A 21,153-nucleotide genomic window follows, 5' to 3' on the forward strand; every position below is an offset into this window, starting at 1 on the left:
ACAGCGCTTGGAAGGCACCTTAATAGAAAGTGTCTTTACCGTCAACGCACCCGAGCCCCCGAGGACTCCTGGGGCGGCCGCAGTGGGCAGCAGGGGTAGAAATGACCGTGACAGTAACAGTAATGAGAACAGTGACGGGCTCTGTTGGACTGCACGCCCCCTAAGCGCCAGGCTCCAGCTCTTTGGAGACAGATCCAGGACCAAACCCCAGTCTTCCCGGTTCCGAGGCCAAGTTCTTAACTAGCTGCTAGGCCGCTTGGCAAGGCCCTTGATGGGGACACAGGGGCCCAACCTCAGAATGAGTGGGCTTAGGGTGAGTTTTCGTCACTGCAGCTTCTCAGCAGCCAGCTCACAACCGGCAGGGCAGCTGTTTGGGGAGCCCGAGGGCAGGAACAAGCAGGCAAGGACAGCGAGCCCAGGAGGAACGAGGTGAAGAGACCCCCGTCAGCCCCGGACAGTACAGACCAGCTCCTCAGGCCGAAGGCCACTCACAAGGCTGGGGAGGTGTTCTGTGCACCCCATCAGCGGCAGCCAAGGGGGGGCGCGCCATTGGGTGCAAACGAGGCCCAGACTCCAGAGAGGACAGAGCGGAGAGGGGGCCGGCACTGGGAGCCACTCTGCTCCGCGGGCCCTGGCCAGCCTGGGGGAGGCAGCTGGGAGCCCCCGAGGGCTCTGAGGACAGGGGGCTGGGCCTGCCCCAGAAGGGTCGACCTGAAACGGAGGAAGGCCCGCCAAGCCTTCCCTGGGCCACGGCGGCTCAGGGACGACGATCCCCAGAGGCTACTGCTAGTTCTCAGCCAGCAGATGCACTTTACAGCCCTGTCTAGAAGAAAATAGCATCATCCTGGGCTGCAGTCATTTTTACAAAGAAATTGTCAAGTAAAATACCCAGCGCATGAAGACGACAGACAGAAGCCCATGAGACAGTGACGTGTCAGTCCGAGACTGGAAGGAGAGGGATCGTTGGGGACACTTGTTACAGGGGCCCAGCTGGCCGGGTGCTGCGACAGCATCCTGAACGCTGAAATGAGAACCCTGGTGGGTGAAGTATGACAAATGTGTGCCCCCCCTCCCCACCCAGGGCAGCCGAGGCTCAGATGGAGAGGAGGCAAGAACCCCAAGGTGAAACCCGCCTATTGCTGAGGGTGCTGGCTGCCCTGTGCACTTGGGCTTTGGTTTCCGGCTGGACCCAGCTCATGGGACAGAACGTAGGTCCCAGGGCTCCCAAGATGGGGTGTCTCACAGATCTTAAGCTGGGGTCCCCCAGGGGCTCCACCTGAGGGGCGCCCAGGAAAGTAGCCCCGACACTGAGCACAGCTGGAGACCCACCCTGGAGACCAGGCAAGCCCAACAGGCGTGCAGCCTCATCCTGTCCTTGGGCGAGCAGGACCAACCCAACCCAACCCAGCCCAGCCCGAACCTCAGCAGGGCCGGTAGTTTGAAGAGGTCTGTGACAGGGGGTGTCCTTGCGCCTGGCAGAAGCAAAGGCAACCGCCCCCTGGAGGAACTCACCTCCGGCCAACGAGGGGCTCAAGGTCAAAGAGCTGAGCCCAGGGAGGAAGGAGGACAAGAGCCAGCAGAAGGAGCGGACATCAGGGCAGACCAGCAGAGACTGCAGACACACACTGTCAACACCCGTGCTCACTGCGCTCGAAAACAGGGTGGGACGTGGTTGTTTATTTTTTTTGAAAGCCCCAGACGCAGAAGGAGCCACCCCCGAGCACCAGCAGGGTCCCCTCTGGGACAGGCGTGCTCTTCCTTGGGTCCTTCTCCTCAGTACCCACATCCGACTCCTGGGCAGGAGGTGAGGACGTGGAGGTGGTCTGCAGTCACATTTGTTACACGCATTTGCAAAATTTCAAAGGAAACAATACATTGAAAAACCATCCAGCATGACTGAACAAACCTTGTTGGTGGTTCCTACCTGGAGGACAGCACAAATCTCGGGTGAGCCCACAGGTCTCAAGGTAGGAAGACGGGCCGGGCGAGGGCGGGTTGAGAGGGGGACCCTGACCTGAGATGTGTGTAGGGAAGCTGTGTGGACGCCACCGTTCCCTGGTCCCTCCGGGCCTGGGGAGGGTGCCCCACCTCCTGCCAGACTCTGTGAGCGAAGTGACTTGCATCCCAGAGGGGCAGACGTGAGGTCTCGGTGCATTCCGCCCGGGCCGGGCTGCTCGCCCTGGGCCACACTTCAGGTGCCTGCACGTCACATGCGCTGAACTACGCACTCACTGAGGCATGCGGGCGGGGGCTCTTGGCACCAGCGGGGCCCAGCTGGGATCCCAGCCGTGTCCTGAGATAGGGCTGGGCCTGCGGCTTGTTCAGCTGCAGAGCTGGGCGTGAGCCTGACTGGACGGGGGAGGGGGAGAGAAGAGGTGAGGGAAGACACCGGTGAATTAACTTGTCAGCTCCTGGCAGCACAGAGGTGCGCAGCCGATGCTGTCCCGCTTGTCTTCCTGTCCTAATTGGTGGCCTCGGGTCCTCAGGTGCTCCTGCAGGATCTGCGGGTTGCTGCTGTCACCCAGGAATACTCCTCGCTATGAATCACCTATAGACGGAGGTCCGGGCAGGCACGCCCGCCCGCCACACGACTCCACAGGAACATTCAGGTTGCACGTCGTTCCTTTCGCGCCTCTTCGTTAAGATTTCATTGCGTTTGCAAAAGACTTCATTTTTTTAAAAAGCCTAATTTTAATATCTTGGATTTACACTGTATATTCACTATTTTTATTTTGCAAGTTATTAGTTATTAATTACGCTTTGTATTTTATTATATACCTTCGAATACCGTCGCAGCAAATAACTTTTTGAAAACACTGAAAAATACTTTCAACCTAATATTTTTATATTTCACTTTATATATTTTATGGAAATGCATTCAAATTTTGCACACTTTAAGTAAAACTGCAGTCTTTAAAATATTTTAGACCAACACTGTTATAAATATTAATTTATTGAAAATCTTGACCATCATAATCAGGGATTTCGTTAAAAGAACATAAATTTAGTGGGGCATGTACGTCACGACGTGCGGATGACGCGCAGCATGTACCTCACGACGTGCAGAGGACGCGCCTCACGTGCGTCACGACGTGCAGAGGACGCGCCGCATGTGCGTTACGACGTGCAGAGGACGCGCCTCACGTGCGTCACGACGTGCAGAGGACGCGCCTCACGTGCGTCACGACGTGCAGAGGACGCACCGCATGTGCGTTACGACGTGCGGATGACGCGCAGCATGTACCTCACGACGTGCGGATGATGCGCGCATGCGGCCCCACGCCCAGTGCCACAGCCCACCCACAGACTCCGACCTGCGCAGTAACAACTGAGCTCTCTGTGTGTGCTTTGCTGCTGGGAGAAGCACCAGCTTTACGCATCTTCAAGCAAACAGGGGGCAGAACCTGTTTTGCGTCACAGTTTGGTAGCTTGGGTCTTGCCATTTCCACGTGCAGACCTGTCTGCGTCCTCCCTTGTACAATCACTCTGGGCCTCTGTGGCCAGGCGGTGGCAGAAGGGTGGCAGCAGGGGAAGCACCCATGGGACGAGCAGCTCAGTGAGGGGCAGACCCCTACAGACCACCTGGGCAGTAGGAGAGCAGAGGGCCAGCCTCCCTCAGCCCTGAGTCCTGGCGGCATCTCTGCAGTGCGAGCCAGGCCCATCGGGGCTAGGAGAAGCGTCCCCTCCTGGATCCCCACAGGGCCACATGCGTGTCCAAGACGTCTGCGGCAGCCCCAGCGACCACCCAGGTGGGATCCTGAGACCCTTGGGTCCTGTGCCAGAGGACACCCCCCTGGAGTGGTCTCCCCTTGGTCTCAGCGGGACAGAGGGCTAGCCAGTGCCCAAGCAAACCCATGGGGCTCTGCTCGCTGTGGGCACGCAGGGGCTCCGGGCCAGAGCCACAGTCACATCCACCAAGGCAGCCTGGGTGTGGTGGCAGCCTGGTGACCTGCTGTAGCAGCTAGGGCTTGACAAGAAGCCAGCAGGTGTGTGAGGGTCCGCAGCCCCCTGCCTGGAGCGGCAGGCCCGAGCTCCTGGTGGCGGCGGGCAGCTGTCTGCCCCGGGGGACACTCCCCTGGAAGCCAGCAAGTGCAGGCCGGCAGTCACGGATGACTCATGGGACTAGCTTCTCTATGACAATCGGGCTAAATTTAGGTTAATTACTTTTTAACCATTCTCCCAAGGGTACATGAAGGTACTTGAAGCCGGTCCACAGGCTCCGCCGCTGTTATCTGATGGGCCGCGTGCCAGCCTGGCGGTGTGGGGCTCTGCCCCGCTGGGGCGGGGACGGGCGCAGCCAGCTGGAGAGAGCCTCGTGCGTCACTGTCCAGCGTGCAAACTGGTGGCCCCCGGGGGGGTTTGGACACCGAGACACAACTGGGTACACAGGGCAGTTTGTCAGCTTGCCCAGCCCTGCGGCCCATCCCCTGCCGTGGCCATGTGACTTTTCAGCCCCTTACAGGTCCACACTTTGAGACCTGGGGACCTTCCTCACGTGTCACCAGCAGCCCCCGTGCACTGTCACTGCAGTTGGGTTCTCACCCCGGACCCTTGTGTCTGGTCTCCTCGTCCACACCCGCTTGATAGCACAGTGGAACCATCCAGAAAGTCACTCTGGAAACCCGGGACTGTAAAGCCTGCCCAGCTGTGCTGCCAGCGCCTCCCACCACGTCGCCCAACCCCCAAGCCCCAGCCCCAGCAGTCTGGGCTCTGGAGCCCCTGCCTTTCCCTGAGCTCCACCCTCCTTCTAGAACAGCCACTGCTCCCTAGGCCACCCTGGCACCCTCCCCTGGCTCCCTCCGCTGAGACTCCGGCCACTCTGACCCCGGCCTCAGCTGGAGCCCTCTGGGCCACCTGAGGCTCGGCCGGCACTCGGCTCACAGTTGCTGGCAGAACTGCCTGACTCCCCAGCCACCCACAGAAATGAGGGGCCTGCCCCCCTACAAAGGAGCTCCAAGGGGCACATGGCCAGCACAGCCACAGGCAGAGAGCGCTGGCCATGCCAGCCCTCCCTCCAAACTCTTCCCATGCATGAACTCGGAATGCTCTAGAAGCCGAGGGGACCCCGGCTGTCCCTCGGCTGCCCCTGTGAACTCCACTCTCGCCCTCGAACACCATGCCGGAGGTGTGGGAGGCGGGAACCCAGCCCTGGCCCCGAGGGACTGTGCCTCCCAGCAGGACACCCTCCTGCCCAAAGTCCGCTGACGTAACCCCTGGTCCAGGGAGGCCAGGCACCCCTGCCCAGCAGCCTCGCGTGTCAGGGTTGGAGTTCACGAGGCTTTGGACGGCCCGGCGAGGCCTGTGTGAGGCCCAAGCGGAGGGTGATTCATACACAGGCGGGTCTAAAGCCAAAGGCAGCGGGGAGTCCCCACAAAGGATGTCTGCGGAGGCCGACCCACTGGCATCGAACAAACTGCTCTGTCTCCACGCCCCTCCCCAGGCGGGGCTTGTCACTGCAGTGGGCGGGAGGACGAAGGACCAAACACCTCTGCTTCACCTCATTACCTCCTCGCAGGGCCCTCGGACAGCCAGGAACCGGTCAGAGACCACCCGCACAGGGCAGGTGCCACCTTCACCAGCGTTTCAATCTTCATGTTACTCAAACTCTAAAAGCAGCACATGTTGGCTGTAACGAGGGGACCGAGGGGACCAGTACGAAGCACAGGTGGCGATCGCCTGCCTCCGCCCCACTGCAGCCCTGAGCAGCGCTTCTGCCCTGAAGCACCGCCACACTGGACAGACCGCCGAGACCTGCCTCTGGGCGGCGGGTGAGGACTCGTGCGAGACTGCGACCCCAGAGGAGGGAGCAGCAGGCTGCGAGAGCCACGGGTCCCTCCCTGGGCATGGTTCTCCCTGCAGCGGGGAGCAGGGCTCCAGGCAAAGCACGGCGGGCAGAGCTCGCAGGGGAGTGTGCAGGGAGGGCAGCGGAGAGAAGCCGCACAGAGACGGCCCCCAGGCCCACGGCCCCCAAGCCCTTGGCTGAGGACTGTCTGGCACCTACCAGAGTGAGTGTGTGGGCATTGCCAGAGTGAGCGTGTGGGCATCGCCAGAGGGCACAGACACTGAGAAGCAGAGCGTGCCAGCCCAGGAGTGTGGAGAGCGCACCTCGGCCCTCACTCAGCCTCCAGGCCTCGGGCTGAGACACCAGGAAGGCCATGCCTGGGACGCCAGGGAGGTGGTGCCTCATAGTGGGGACAACATCCTTAGTAAGGCCCATGCGAGACGCCCGTCCCCGCAAAGCCCAGCGTAAAGCCCTGACAGCAGCAGGGGCGCGGCGCTGCCTGTGGAGTCGGCCGAGCTGCAGGAGCCTGGGAAGCACCTGCGACACGCCTCAGAGCCAGCGCAACAAAGCGTAAAACCAAACTCACACAAATTCAGGGCCAATTAGATCAAAACTCAATCAACACTCCTCAGAGGGAGATAGGGACCCAGGGTCTCTGACACCTCAGCAGCCAAGGTCAGCAGAGACAGGAGATCGTGGGGGGGGGAGGGAAAGGGCCCTCGGGGACAAGGACGTCAACGGAACAGCCCTGGGACGGCGCACACGTGGGCCTGGGGACACGTGTGGGACCGGGGACTCGGCAGGGACCGCAGGGCAGGTGTGGCTCTCGGGCTCAAGGGAACAGAGCGAGGGAAAGCGGAGGACCGATGGGGCAGGAGCCTCAGCAGACAGACAGACAGACACTGTAACACATGCAAGTCATACTTCTCGGGTCTGGAATATCCAAAGGGAATAATCCACCGGATGGGATTAACTTGAAGGAAACATTCACAGAAATTAACAAACTCAAGGGAAGAGAAGAGGAGCTTAAAGAGAAATAAACAGACTCAGTGGCCTGCTGAAAAATCGAAATGCCCCAAAGAATAAAATTTAAAAAAATTACCCAACATACATTAAAGAAAGAAGAAGAAGAATTCCCAGGGGAAAAAGACAACGAACAGATGAAATCACATGTGGTTTCTGCCAGCGCCCTCCACAAGGTGAGGTGGTCGCATGTGAACTGAGTGGAAACCGCTCTCAGCAGAGACACAGAAAGCCTTAGCAAGACCTAACTTCAGAACTACAAAGACACCACAGAGGAAATAAAATGCTAACTGTACGTAGAATGTGGACGTTAGGCCTACTTACTAAAACCCCTAGAGTGGTCCCTGAAAAATCAATACAAAGAAATATATTTTAAAGGCTAATAAAGTAAATGGAATACTAAACCATATTCAAATAACCCAAAAGAAGGCGAGAGAATGGGAGCGAAGTAATGAGAACCGGAGGGACAATAGAAAGCAAGCAGTGGAACCTCGGACCCTGATCCAAAGGTCTCAGTGACGAAACCCACTGTAAAGACAACACTGTAGCCCTGGCTGGTGTGGCTCAGTGGCCTGCGAACCAAAGAGCTGCAGGTTCGATTCCCAGTCAGGGCACATGCCTGGGTTGCAGGCCAGGTCCCCAGTAGGGGGCGTGCAAGAGGCAACCACACACTGGCGTTTCCCTTTCTTTCTCCCTCCCTTCCCCCTCTCTAAAAATAAATAAAATCTTAATGTAGATGGGCTAAGTGTTAACAAACAGAAAGCTCTCCCCTAAAGAGACCAGCAGGCCCAGGCGGTGTAACAGGTAAGTTGTACCAGACTTTCAAGAACAGGCCATCCTATAAGAAAAAGAAAAAAGACTCCAAGCCCTTCCCTGAGGCCCAGATAACTGATGTGCAGTCCCAACAGACGTGAGCAGAGGGCAAGCCAGCGCCCCACTCACTCCCGAACACGGATACAAACCCTCACCGGACACCAGCAAGTCGAACCGAGCCGAGTGACTTCAGGAAGAATACACCACAGTCAAACCGGATGACCCGCAAACACAGGGAGGGTTTAAAGGCAGGAAATCCAGAATTACCATAACTCACTTTGACAGATGACAGGGAAGGGTGTCCTGGCCACAGGCGGGGGGTGGGGGGGGTTGGGCAGCGCAGGCCACAGCAGAGCCCCGCAGGCTCCTGGGAAGACCCGCTGGGCCCCGCAGCAGGCCCTGGGCACGCGGTGCTCTCAGGAGGGCAGAGCGAGGCTTGGGCTGCACAGGAGGCAGAGCCATTACTCCCACGCCCACGTGCACTGCAAGGCCCAGAACAGAACCCTGTAGGGTTATGCCCACAGGGACCTGCCGAGACACAGGTGCTGCGGCCCGCTCCCCCCACCAGCTCCAGTGGTGGAGTTCTCTCTCCCCACTCACAGCCTGGGGGCCTGCTGCCGAAGACAGGAACAAGTTCCAGCAGCGGGCCACCGGGCCGTGCTGGTCTGGGGTCCTCGGTGAGAGGTCACCTGGTGGGGCGCCTGGACCAGCGTCTCTACCATCCACAAATGGTAACCAAGCTGGGAGCTCACCGGGACAGGCCTGGGGAGCCATTCGGCCCATCCCCCACCCCCAACCACCTCCTCAGCAGTCAGGACGGAGGCCAGACAGATGAAGCGTTGGGGAGAGGAGGAGGGGGGTCTACAGAGAGGGACTGAGAGGTCTGCACTTGCTGGAGGTTGTTTGAAGAGAGCCCAGGGACCCTGGGGCCTCCCCCTCGGCTATCCACGGGTCCCAGCCCGGAAGGCCGCCCTGCTTCGTCACTGCGGGCCCCATGGGCTGCGTGCTCAGAGCCCTGGGGCTCACGCTGCCGGCTGCACCAGGCCCTGCACTCCTGTGTCTGGAGAGGAGAGTGGACACTGAGCTCACCCCCACAACCTCCAATGGCTGGACTCTAGTTGTCGGGGGCTGGTCCCTCCCTGCAGCCATTGCCTGTCACCCGACAGGGGCCCCCCCTCTCAGCTCCAGGTCAGCAGGTCTGGGGCACTCTTCCACCCTCGTCCCTGCAGCCCAGGTCCCCCAAAACCTGCCCACCCTCTGCCCACCAACTCCAAGCACCCTGTTGAGCATCCATCTGTCCCTTCCAGGACCTGTTAGCCTAGCGGAGCCCCAGGTGGTGCCCAGGGATTTGCAGCTGTGAGCGGTGGGAAGCCAAGCCCCATCCCCACCACAGGGCAGGTGCCCACAGCCTCCTGGGACTGCACTGCTGGGAAAATGGGGTCAGGCAGCAATCAGGTGGCCAGGCCTGGGCCAGCCCCAAAGCCACGGGGCTTCTTGCCCTGTGTGGTGGTGTGTGTGTAATGCACATATGCATGTATGAACTCTGTGCACAGGAGTGCACATGCACACGTGTGAGTGAGGGCACAGGTCTCAGGAAGGCGGGGCCATGCTGGGCGAGGTGGCGCCTGGAGGTCTGGTGGGTGGGACCTCGCCGCTGCCTCGTCCCAGCTTCGCCGCTCCAGTGGGTGGGAACGGGTCCAAGAGGGAGAAACCCGTGAGAACCCCCAGCCTGCTCTGCCCTGAAGCTGCAACCGTTTCATGTGGTTCCAACTCATTTAGTGTATTATCCAGGATTTCAAAGAGCCATTAGCGAGACAATCCCTCAGTCCCTGGTTTCCCCTGCGTCTGGGCCAACGTCAGGTCCTCTGCCAGACAGGTAAACCCGCACGCGCAGGTACACGCACACGCGTGTGCGCACACAACTTGAAAGGAACTTTGTCACCACCGTTTCCCTGGAGTCGGGAGGACTGTGGCGGATGCGTGAGGTCAGCGCCCTCGGTTCAGCCACCCATACTAGCTGGGTCTGTGCCGCGGGGGCGGCAGAGGCGGGCTCCGAGCACCCGCCACCTGTACCCCACAGGATCTGAGCTCTGGTCCTGCTTCCGCAAGGCCCACCCCTGCCCCTACCCCAGGCTTTGCCAGCAGTAGGGGGGGGCTGGCAAGTCTCACGGTGGCTGGTGACTGGTGGAAGGGTGAGGGTGTCACTGAGGGCCCGTGGCAGAAACAGGAGGTGAAGAGGCCAAAAGCTGCCAGGCAGAGGCCCCCCAACGATGAGGCGGTCGGTGCACAGACAAGCATGTGAAGGCTGGAGCCCATGTCTCCCACCCCCAAGACCAGAGCCTTGGTTCTTGCCCATGGGGCCGTCAGGGGGCTTCTGGACCCAGAGCACGACCCCTTGACCAGCCACCTGAGCCACTCAACAGCGAGCAGCACTCCGGCCAGGCAGGGACAGGCAGGGCCAGGAACCCTGCACAGCTGAGTGGCTACCAGCCCCACGCTGCCACGGGCGCACCTGCAGCGCCATGCCCAGCTTTCCTGGGCAGGACACCTGTGAGCACCTGCAGGCATCTGTGCACCCAGAGCAGCCTGCACAGGTGCCAAGTGGAGTGGAAGCCTGGGCAAATGTCCAAGCCACCCCTAAAACCAAGGTCCCTGAGGCTCAGGTAACAGGTGTGGGTAGCCGAGGCAGACGGCCTCGAGGGGCGGGTGGCACACCCCACGATGTGGAGTACAGAGAAGCAGCCTCCGTGTGACTGGGCTGAGGCCAGCATCTGCCCGAGCTGGGGTTCGGTTGAGTGGGGAGGCGGTGGGCACGGGGTAGTTCTCACGTAGGACCCGGGGCCCGCTGCCGTGGAGGCCTGAGTGGCAGGGGATCTGGAAGGTGCTGCTGGGCCGGGGTCCTGCGTCCATGGCGAGACTGGCCTCTGAGGGAGAGCTGTTCCCAGAGCTGGAAGTGGGGGAGCTTGGCCTGAACATATTTGGGGGGGCTGTAATAAACACCAGGCCCCCGACCGCAGCTCAGCCCAGAACACCATTCCCTGCGTTGAAGGGGGTATGTGGTGTAGGGTCCACGTGGGTGCCCCCTCTGCAGTCAGACCTCCCGGGACGTGCCCAAGGCACCGGACCCCGGGCCTGAGTGCTCAGCAGGATCAGCCGGCCAGCCCCTTCTGCTGCCCAAGGCTGGCCCTGGGCTGGCGCCTGGGAATGGGGACTCCGGGGCCTCTCAGCACGTGTGATGCGAGGGCCACACTGGGCCTACACCATCTGTGCAGACACGGTGGCCGTGCTGACACCTGCTCTCCTTCTGGGGGTCTGGAGTTTGGGGCACGTGCTGGGCAGGGGTGCCACGTGACCAGCCCCGATACAAGCCCTAGGCTCTGGGCTCTAATGAGCTCCCTGGTGGGCATCTCGCACTCCTGCCTGAGCAGGTAAGCACGTCCTGCACGATCCACAAGGACAGGCTCTGAGTGCTGGCTGCGCCCTGTGTCCCCGACTCCTGCCCACGTCACGTGGCTTTTCCCCGTGCTGACTGTGCACCGAACCCTCTCACCGCCCTGGATCACAGCTGAGCTCAGCAAATCACCAAACCTGGGGTGGTGGTTTTGGGCACCCCAATTCAAATCCTGTCTGAGACCTCAGCCATTACATGGACGAGAGAAAGCCCCTCAAGAGAAGGCGGCGCAGGGCCCGGGCGGGAACGGAGGGCCGGCTGTGGCTCCAGGGAGGCCTGGGGACAACAGGGAAAGGCCAACAGTGACGACCATCAGCGGAGCGGCACCCGAGCCTCTTCACGTCTCCACATGCTAAGGAAGCAGCTTCAGAGGCAGGTCTGAGACCGTGACTTCGAGCCCAGGGAGGAATCCAAGTGTGGCCTTGGCTTCCTGCTGCCTCCCACTGGAGCGACTGCTCTTTGCTGCCTGCGTCCACAGTAAGAGGCTGGGAAACACGGACATCCCCTCCACCCGGGTTCACAGCCCTGAGTGCTGTCGTAGACCCCAGCTCGGAAACCTGGGAATTCCAGACGGAAGACATGGAGAGTGGAGAAAAGGAACTAAAGAGAATGAACCCTGCAACACTCACACAGGCCTTCAGGACGAAGCGACCCCGGGCAGTCCTGGGCGTGGGGTCCCGGGGCCCGTGCGCACTGCTCGCAGGAGGGCAGCCCCACAGAGGGGCTGCTGGCGCACTCCACATGGGTCTCGTGTGATTATAGCACAGCGTGACAAAGAGAAACACAGTGCAGAGTGGGGAAAAATATATAACTTTATTTTTAACCAGGGGATTCTCTCTTTTCCATTTAATAAATACAAACTAATAAAAATACTTTGTTTTGCAAAGAGACCGCCTCTCTTCTCCCCCCAGATTTCATGGAAGCCCCCGTGGCCACTGTCGATGTGGCCGCAATGCCCACGCTCCAGCCGCGTCCACACACCACACCCCCACATGCTCCTCCTCCCCGCGGAGAGGGCTCTGCCTCCTACGAATGGGCCTGCACATACAACTCAGGTGAGTATGTCTCCTTTCCCCCCTTCCAAATGCAAGCCCTGCACTGAATTCCTGACCTTAAAACGTGCCCTCTGCGAAGGAGAGACCCTGGTTTCCACGGGGCCCAACACGGAGCCCTTCAGCCAGAGCCCACTGTACTGACCCAAGAAACTACGTGAGGCGGCAGCACAGCAGAAGCCACTCCTGTCCGCCAGACGCATGGCGAGAGGGAAGGGAAGGAGAAATTACAGTAAAACCTATTCTGTGTCTTGGAGGCCGTCCCTTATTTCAAAAATAGAAATTCCTATTTAAGTGTAACCTGTCTGAAACAGGCCAGGTGTGTGATTCTGCACGCAGCAAGTCTGCTGTTATTACTCACAGTGGACCCTGGCAGCGTGCTGCGGAGCCGCCCACTTCGGAGCCCGGCCGCGTCAAAACCACAAGCCACAGCACGCGATCTGCGCCCACGGGCCCGGGCCCCGCGCGCCACACTTCCCCGAGTGCCGGTCGAGTTCGCAGGTAAGCCACGCCTCTGCGCTGCACTAACAGTAGATCCCTTCCGACCCCGAGTCACAAATCACAATTTTGCCCTAGTAGTTCCAAGTTCCTCTGCGACCAAGCATGTCCAAAAGCTTAGAACTCCCGGCTTTGAGAACGGGAAAGACAAACTCCTGCAGTTCCAGAAGAAGCTGTAACTAAACCTTCCAGTCTCCCCCTTTTCCCGCACTGGTAACTGAGACAGGGCCGTATTCTCTGGTCAGCGGGACCCGGAACGACCACTGGTCTGCGGGGTCGGCAGCGAGCTTCTGCACGCGCCCACTGTTCATCGGCCCGCATCTGAGAAGCATTTATCTCCTGGAAGTATTTCTAAGTGTGGGAGGCTGTGGTGCGGAACAAGTGGCGAAGGCGGGACCGGGGCGGAAGGAAAACACCTGCTGGTGAGCGGGAACACACTGCAGCAGCGGCACACCGCTCCTGGGGCGCACAGGGGGCCGGGGGGACCCGCAGAGGCGCCCGCCTGGCCTCTGGCTCGGCACCAGGCCCCCGCCCTTTGGAGAGCGCATCATGGGTTCCGGTCCCGGGAAGGCCAGCGCACACCCTCCCCAGCCCTTGGGGTGGGGGGTGGGGGGGGTGGGGGTTGGAAGCCATTCACTGTGAGGCGCACAGGCGCGTCACAGCTGGGAGAGGTAGTGGAGACGGCTTGCCAATCTACCTGGACCACCTTGCCGGAACACTCTACAGCTGCGTTCAATGGTCATTATTCTACATAAGTTGTAATTTCAGAAGAGAAGCCTGTTTGGGGTGGGAGAGGTGGCAAAGAAGACCAGAGCTGCGGTTCTGCAAGCTTGCCTTTTTGGTGCCAGCACACAGTGTCACTGTCACTAAGTGTCCTAGAGGAGAAACACTGGAGACCGCTCGGTGGCAGGCGCGCGCACACGCACGGGCGGGGCTCAGAGCCCCAGAGACTTCTGCACGATCTGCTTGGCGATCTTGTAGAACTGCTCCCGGTCATCCCGCCACATTTTGGAGGCATCCACGTTCGCTCCACTTTCGTCATTGGGCTCTGAAAGAGAAGGCAGGCATTGCCACTTGAGAGGGGCTGTTAAAGGGAGGTCTCGACTGGCAAGACTCCACTTCACTCAAAAACACTGCTGGATCTCCCCAGAGATGCGTCCCAGAAATAAGCAAGAGATGCTGACCACTGAAATGCTGGGGGGGGGGGGGGGGGGGAGAGTCTGCTCTTGAAGAAGCAAACGAGAGCCCCGCGCCTGAGCAGCAGTGTGAGCTCAGTGGAAAGACGCATCTTGGGGTGAAATCCACTCTCACGACTCCTTCCTTCTGAGGGTCTAAGTGTGCCCGCGGAAGTCATCTACTTCACTCTGGGCACCCCAGAGAGCGGGCCAGACGAGCCACCGGCCGGCTTACTGCCTCCGGAGCGCCCTGTGCAGACCGCGTCTGTCTCAGAGCCCGTCAGTGCAGCTGCCTCCTTGCTCCTACAGGAGTGCACGGCCAGGCTGACGTGGCTGCACATGGACACCTGACCCCAGGGTAGCTAGTCCCTGAACTGGCCAGACAGGGCCAGCAGTGGCTCCAGGGGGGAATCCGGAGACACACAGAGAGGCAGCCGGGGCCTGGGGGAACGGGACAGGAGAACAGTCAGCCACAGACGTGCAGGCAGTGAGCCCGGTGCTGGTGGCCAGAACTGAGAAGCGGCTAGATCAGAACAGAGGAGGCTGCCTGGAGGCCAAGAGGGCGGCGAGCGCAGCCCTGAGATCAGCCCCGGGTCCAGCCTGGCCCGCTCCCTCCCACTCCAGCCCTCCTCCCCAAGCTGCACCAACCCGACGGACAGGAGTGTTTCCCCTCCTTCCATGCACTCACAACCCCCTCCTCACCAGGTCCCCAGTGCAAGGCCTCATTCTGGGCACTGCTATGCAGCCAACCCCACTACCTGGGCCCTCAGAGAGGCACCGCCTAGCGGGCCCACAAAGGCCACATTTCAAACTAAGTGCTACAGCGGGGAGGACGGGACAGCAGCAGGCAGAATGACTGCTGGCCTCCTGGAGAGGGCGGCACTCAAGGGACTCCCGACCGGGCCAGGCTGCGGGAACACCCAAGCACGGGCAGAGCCTCCGACCGAGGGAACCCCAGGGCCCCAAGGGCACGCAGCGGCCCTAGGGCAGCCCCGGGACGGAGGGCACACACGGCCGCACAGGGGAGGGGCCCGGCCAGCCTGAGCACGGTGACAGCGCTGGAAAAGCTGCTCAGCGCAGGGGACTGGTATTCCGAGAGGAGTGTGTAAAGACTACATTAAAACCTTTAAAAGAAGAATGTATAGCTGACATAGGAAGACGGCCAAATCACTGCCTCCCCCCATCTTCAGACCCTTTCTCCTGATTCCAACCGCTCAGTGGATGAATGGGGAGCACCGAAATCCCGGACCTCAGCGCATCCCAAGCAGCCAGCTGAGGACATCCACGGCCCAAGCCCAGGGCCGCTTGGGATGGCCTCCAGCTGGGCCCCCCCCACCCCCCGCCCAGAGGGGCCTTCCATTCCACAGCACTGTCCACATTCTCCTTGTGGCAAGCCTCCATCTCCTCCGGATTTTCCAGACCACTCCACCCACGCTCCTCTGAGGACCCCTCTCCGTCCACATGCCCTTTCTCTATCATCCCCTCTGTACTACCGGTCACCCACTGTCTTACCCACAGATGACCCCACACCCTTACTTCCACGACCCACCCTCAGCTGAGTGGCTTCCGGGCAGGCCCTGGAGGGTGGTGGACAGTCACACCCCAAACTGTCCCCTTCCCCAAATCCCGCTCCCTTTGGATACACCTGTCCCCAAAGCAGCACCCCTTTGCCCAGGCACTTGGGTCACCCACCCCCTAGTTACCCGAGTTCCACAGCCTGTGTCTCCCATGCCCTGGCCCTAGGCCCCAGGACGTCCTGCCCTGCCGTAACCACGGCCACACCTGACCGCCTCTCCTCCAAGTCGGCGCCGTGGCCACAGGAGCATTTTCCTAAGGCTCAGCACGCATGACCTGACACCCGGGGGGGCCCGGCTCCGAGGGAGCGCACCGCTGCAGGGCCCCCTGCCCCAACTGGGTTCCGGCCATAAGGGGTCCTGGCAGTGCCCTGCCAGAGTCAGCGGCCTCCCCTTCTCCCTTACCTCATAACTCCCAAGTGTCCTAAACTGATCCCACACGGTCCCAGCTTGGGACCTGACCTGGGAGCCCCGGGTGTGTCATGCCCACAGGATTTATCAGGGTGGCCTGCAACTGCTGGTGAATTTGGAACATTTCCTGAGAAAGTGGGGCCTTAAAGCTGGGGTCTACATATCACACTGGGCTTCACACCCCTGGTACACTGTCTGCCGCAACACAGCAGGCCCCCTGACGGATGACTGAAATAAAGGAGACACCCACAGTCACAGTGTGGCTACCCCTGGTCTGCACTGTGATGCACACACACTGCTGGTCTACACAACACGGCATGCACGACACGAGGCCGTCCTTGAAGTTCAAGATTATGGAAAGCATCACAAACGGTGAAAGTGAGTTACGAAGGCAAGGATGAAATGAGCTGTCTGGCTGCTACAACTAGTGGCGAGCCAACCGAGCCAACCAAGGCCCTACTCACCCGCCAGCATGCTCACCACCGACAGGAGGATCTTCTCCACACTCTGCACAGGGCTCCACCTCTCGGCGCTGCTCTCGTAGCCCATGGGGTCGTCGCCTGGCGCGTGGAGGATGGAAATGCAGACTCTGCCATCGGGGTAGACTGCAGGGGCCAGAATACACCAGGTGAGCAATAACCGGGCCAGTGACACGGCAGGTGGTCAGGACCCAGGGAGGAAGTGAGCAGGAGGTGCCAACCCAGCAAACCATCCACACAGCTGGGGCACGGCCTGAGGCCCCGCCCACAGGGTCCTGGGGAGCCCGTGCAGGCCCCTCAGGGCACTGCTCACCTCGACGGGGCTCTGGGCTGACCTGTCCAGTTCTAGTCATCATGGGAAAACTCACCTTTGTATGTTTTTTTAAAAATATTAAGAGTATCAATTTCTCTTCATCCATTGATTACATTTAAATAGCCCCCCCCCCCCTTCCTGGGGCCAGTGTATTTGACTTTTTAAAATTGTTGTTCAAGTAAAGTTGTCTCCATTTCCCCCCTGCCACCTCCCACCTCACAGCATGTAATCAGTCCCACTAACAAAGTTAAAGCCATCTGGTTTTTTTTTTCCCCCTTATACATACTTGGAGAGATTTTCAGAGGCTTTGGCACACGCTCAAATTACCCAGGAATCCATCTGGAGAGACTCAATTGTAAACTTACAAGACTGTTAAGTTTAATTTAAAATGAAAATGCATCTAAATCACCTTCATGAGAATTCAGAATTGTGAGTAGTTCTAAACGGCCTTCCTTTCACACCGGCCCCTCACTTTCCCCACCACCCGTTCCAGTGCTTTCAGCTCTCCGGCTACCCAGGCACCGCACTGCCAGCTCCCGCCGAAGGACCAGGCTCAGGACACTGCACAATGGTCTGTTGTGGGCACCAGGACATCCCTCCACAGGCCCCGCCCACAGGCCCTGAGCACCCAGAACGCTTTGAACAACTCTCTCTGCCATAAAAGCAGGGTAGGTGTCAAGGAGTTTTCAACTCAAGAGTCACTTCTTCAAGGTGACAGCATTACGCAGTGACCCAGTACACCCAAAAGCACTGTGTCCCTTGCCACCTCCTCCTCACGGGGTTCCATCAGTTTTGTCTCCTAAACCTCCCCTGAACCTCCACATCCACAGTCCTCTCCCCGGCCCACCACAGCTGCGCCCCGGCCAGGCCGTCCAACTGGACTCGACCCCACACCAGAGTGGCTCCTCTAAGGCCACACTGACCACGCCAGCCCGCATACGCATCCCCCAGCAGTCAGCCATGCTCCTCAAATACACACCCGGATCTGAATCATTGCTCAAAGGCCTCAAGTGGTTTGGCCCCTACTCTCCTGTCCCCTCACCCCTTCCTCTGCTAGGTCCCCCCCTCGCCTGATGGATGGATGCCCAGGAACTCCCACTGCTCTTCCCCCGCAGACTGAGCTTGGCCACCACCTCTGCAGGGCACGCCCCCACCTCACCGACAGTCCAGCCCCCCACTTTTTATTATTGTGTTCACCACTGTATCCTAGCAACTCAGTAAATGTGCTCAACTATTTTTTAAAGTATTTATGGACTGATCGGTTTTTATTACAGTGAGACCTATCTAATAGCTCTTCTCAAAAATAATTTTTATAAAATAAAAACAGCACACATCTACTTACGGTAAGGCCAAATTTAAAAGCTATTTGTGCCCTGGCTAGTGTGGCTCTGTGGATTGAGTGCTGGCCTGCACACTGAAAGGTCACCAGTTCGATTCCCAGTCAGGGCACCTGCCTGGACTGCAGGCCAGGTCCCCAGGTGGGGGTGTGTGAGAGGCAACTACCTGATCACACAGATGTTTCATGTGATCCCATGAAACATGTGAAGCATCACATAGATGTTTCCCTCTTTCTCCCTCACTTACCCTCTCTCTAAAAGTAAATAAAATCTTTTAAAAAAGCTATTTTTATTAATTATCTGAACATTAAAATAGTATTATCAGACTATTCCTACTATACATTCACATAGTTTAATACTTTAATCAGTTTATCAGCCATATTTGTTTCTAACACTATGTTACAAGCAGTGTTCTAAAGACCACTTATCTTCTGTAAAATCTTATTTTTAATTACCCACAGTCCTCTATATAGTTGCATTTTGCCATTAATCAACTTGAAATTGTTGATCCTTCAATCCACTCCATCAACCATAATATATTTTTAAGCTCCTGGAGGTCTTCCTTCACCTACGTCTCCCCCCTTCCTTATGGCTGGATCTTTGAAAAATGCCTGTTAGATCTCTAAGCAAAATGTGACTCACTACTGGTACCATTATCTGAAAACTGAAAAACCCCACTCACCGCTTTGTATTACTCAAACGCCAAGGTGGCGGCGGCATAATGAACGCGTAGGCACACCTCATTCAACTGCCGCAACCAGCAGCCTGTGGCCAGCCTTCCCCACAGACTGCAGGCTTCTGAGCTCCCCCCACACAGAACCGAGAACTGCCGCTGAGCTAAGGAAAGGTCCAGACTGGCCACTGGCATCGGCAGCAAACAACAAATCCCTAACGGGGGCGTGAGCAGCAAGTCCCACAGGAGAGAGCGTGCCCACCAGGTGGGCCATCCTGGGCCCATCGGGAGAGTGGAGAGTCCGGGCAGGGCTTCCGAGTGGGGTGGGGGTGGGGCGTAGAAGGTGTGTCACGGGAGTTCATTTGCAAACCGAGAGAGAAGTCAAAAGCTGAGAACATCCTCTAAATTCTCTCATGATATGTAAAAAAGTACAGGAAAAGAAACTGGTTTCAAATAGGTAAATATTTCATTGCTACAAAAAGAAACATTTTGTTGTTGCCACAACTATTAAGAACATGATTAATGGCAATAATATTCATTTATAAAAAGGAACGTTATTTTAAACATGATCACTGAAAACGTATTTCCTTATTAACTCTCTTAACTATAATCCCTAGCTGTACAAGGAGGAACTAAAACCTGCAGCCATTCAGGAATTCTGATCCCTGCCTGCTACTAGACACTTTTTCAACCAAAGTATAGTAAGTTTATTTAAATGACCTTATTTTTTCCTCTTTTTAAAATACATATTTTAGGGAAAAAATTTACAAAAAGAAAAACTCATCCTACCACTAAAAAACAATCATTTTTGACATTCTTGGGCTACATTTCCAGTTAAATTATAACAAACTAACAGATTATAACCTGCTATTCTCACTCAATTAGCACAAATACCACCCCATATCATTAAATATTTCCCAAATCATTTAAATATCTATGTAGTCCTCTAGCATAGGAATCAGTACAACCTAGCTCATGCTCTGCTGCTGAAAACCTAGGCTGCCGCCAACTTGCCCACGTGAAGCACAACGCTGTGGCGAGGACGGGGAGCCCTCTCTGCGCACACTCCCCACGCGCACTCCCCACGGCCGCACTGCCAGCAGGGCGCCCGGCGCGAACAGCGTCTCGCTGGAGGGCCACATTCTCTTTCATCCACATTGAACTGTCCTCCTAAACTGAAACCACCGACCAACACCACCATGATTCATTGGCTACAACCCAGAACACAAAACCATTTCCTGCGGTCTGGGTCACTCACCGACACCACCTCTCACGCGGTCACGCGATCTCTGGGCCCCTCCTGGCACCCTCAGGACGGCTCCCTCGAAAGCACTTACTGTTGGGGTGGAACATCTCACAGGTGAATCTCATCTTTGGGGGACTCAGCGGGTAATCGAGCGGGAAACTCAGGATGGCAGGAAACACTCCAAACTCAAAGCAAGTGTCTTCGGGGCCCCTGGAAGACGTAAAATACACAGGACTTGAAGGCAGGTTTCCCCATGTCCACCACACTTAGAAGTGAGTTCGGGGAATTTTTACTGCACTGTTGCGCATGAAAAGATTATATCTAAATACTAATGACGAATAGCTACTTTTCTCTGAATGGAAAATAATGTCTCCCTATCCTGTTCCACTCTGGTTTACAACTCAGGTACGAGCACGAGACACAGTTACAGGTGGTTTTACATCGACAGAGGTCGCAGGGGAGCAGCAGAACCTCCACCCTCACGGGGTCACAGGAAACGCTAAGGCCAGCGCTGCAGGACCCCAAGGACTCTGCCTTTCTGTGTGTGTGGTACAATTACATTTTCGGAGAAGGGCATAATCATGGCACACATTACAGCAAGATTCTATTGATGCAAATAAACAAAGGGTTGGGAGTTGTTGTCCAAAAGCTATTTTTTATTTTTAAATGCTCCTCGGCAGAAATTTCTGTCACCTTCCAGAAACAGTTAAGGAGCACACGCGTGGTCCCTGCCAGGTTCCCCGCAGAAGCCCAGATGTGCACGCGTGCAGCAGTGCGGCAAGCAGGCCCCGCCCCGCGGGCCTAGGCTCGGGGCCACACCCTGCACCTGCACGGCCACCGGAGCACTCACGGTGGCTCAGCACGTGCGCGCCTCGTCTGCCTGGGCTTACTACCTCCTCATGGGGAAAGTGGCAGAAACGGACTAAACCACCTCTCAAAGTCCCGCCACATTTCAGAACTCGACGTGCACAAACGAGCACCCTCTTGCTCCATGCACAGCACACTGGCCGGCAGGAGAGGGGAGTGAGAGCCGCCAGCTCACACCCTGACACAGACGAGCTCCTCCACCCCACATGAAGGACATATACAAAATCCGCCCTGAGGTCGTGAACCCATCTCAGACCATCTTTCCCGTGTCCACTTGGACAGAAAACAGAGCCACCGAATGACAGCTACAGACCTACACAAGCAGCGATCACGCTGGCTGTGGCCCCTCAATTCAGTGAGAAAAGAAATCCCACACCGCTCCTGTGACCGAGAGGAAGCCCCCTCAGGACTGCCCATCCCTGTCCATGCCACGGCCCAACATATTAACTCCGCACACGG

General features: G+C 57.9%; 1 protein-coding gene across 2 annotated transcripts in view; it reads right to left on the bottom strand.

Moving 5' to 3' along the window:
* Nucleotides 1–11,971: 11,971 nt before the first annotated feature.
* The window catches only part of UBE2G2 (ubiquitin conjugating enzyme E2 G2), a 30,803-nt gene continuing 21,621 nt past the window's right edge, over nt 11,972–21,153 (bottom strand). For both annotated transcript variants that reach the window (XM_028504615.2, XM_036017499.1), the window contains 3 exons: nt 19,919–20,037; nt 16,244–16,384; nt 11,972–13,667 (listed from right to left, as the gene is read on the bottom strand). In XM_028504615.2, the coding sequence (XP_028360416.1) occupies nt 13,555–13,667; nt 16,244–16,384; nt 19,919–20,037 (373 nt within the window). In that variant the 3' untranslated portion in view covers nt 11,972–13,554. The remainder of the gene's footprint in view (nt 13,668–16,243; nt 16,385–19,918; nt 20,038–21,153) is intronic.

Source organism: Phyllostomus discolor, chromosome 2, assembly GCF_004126475.2.
Source record: "Phyllostomus discolor isolate MPI-MPIP mPhyDis1 chromosome 2, mPhyDis1.pri.v3, whole genome shotgun sequence".
NCBI classification, from domain to species: domain Eukaryota; kingdom Metazoa; phylum Chordata; class Mammalia; order Chiroptera; family Phyllostomidae; genus Phyllostomus; species Phyllostomus discolor.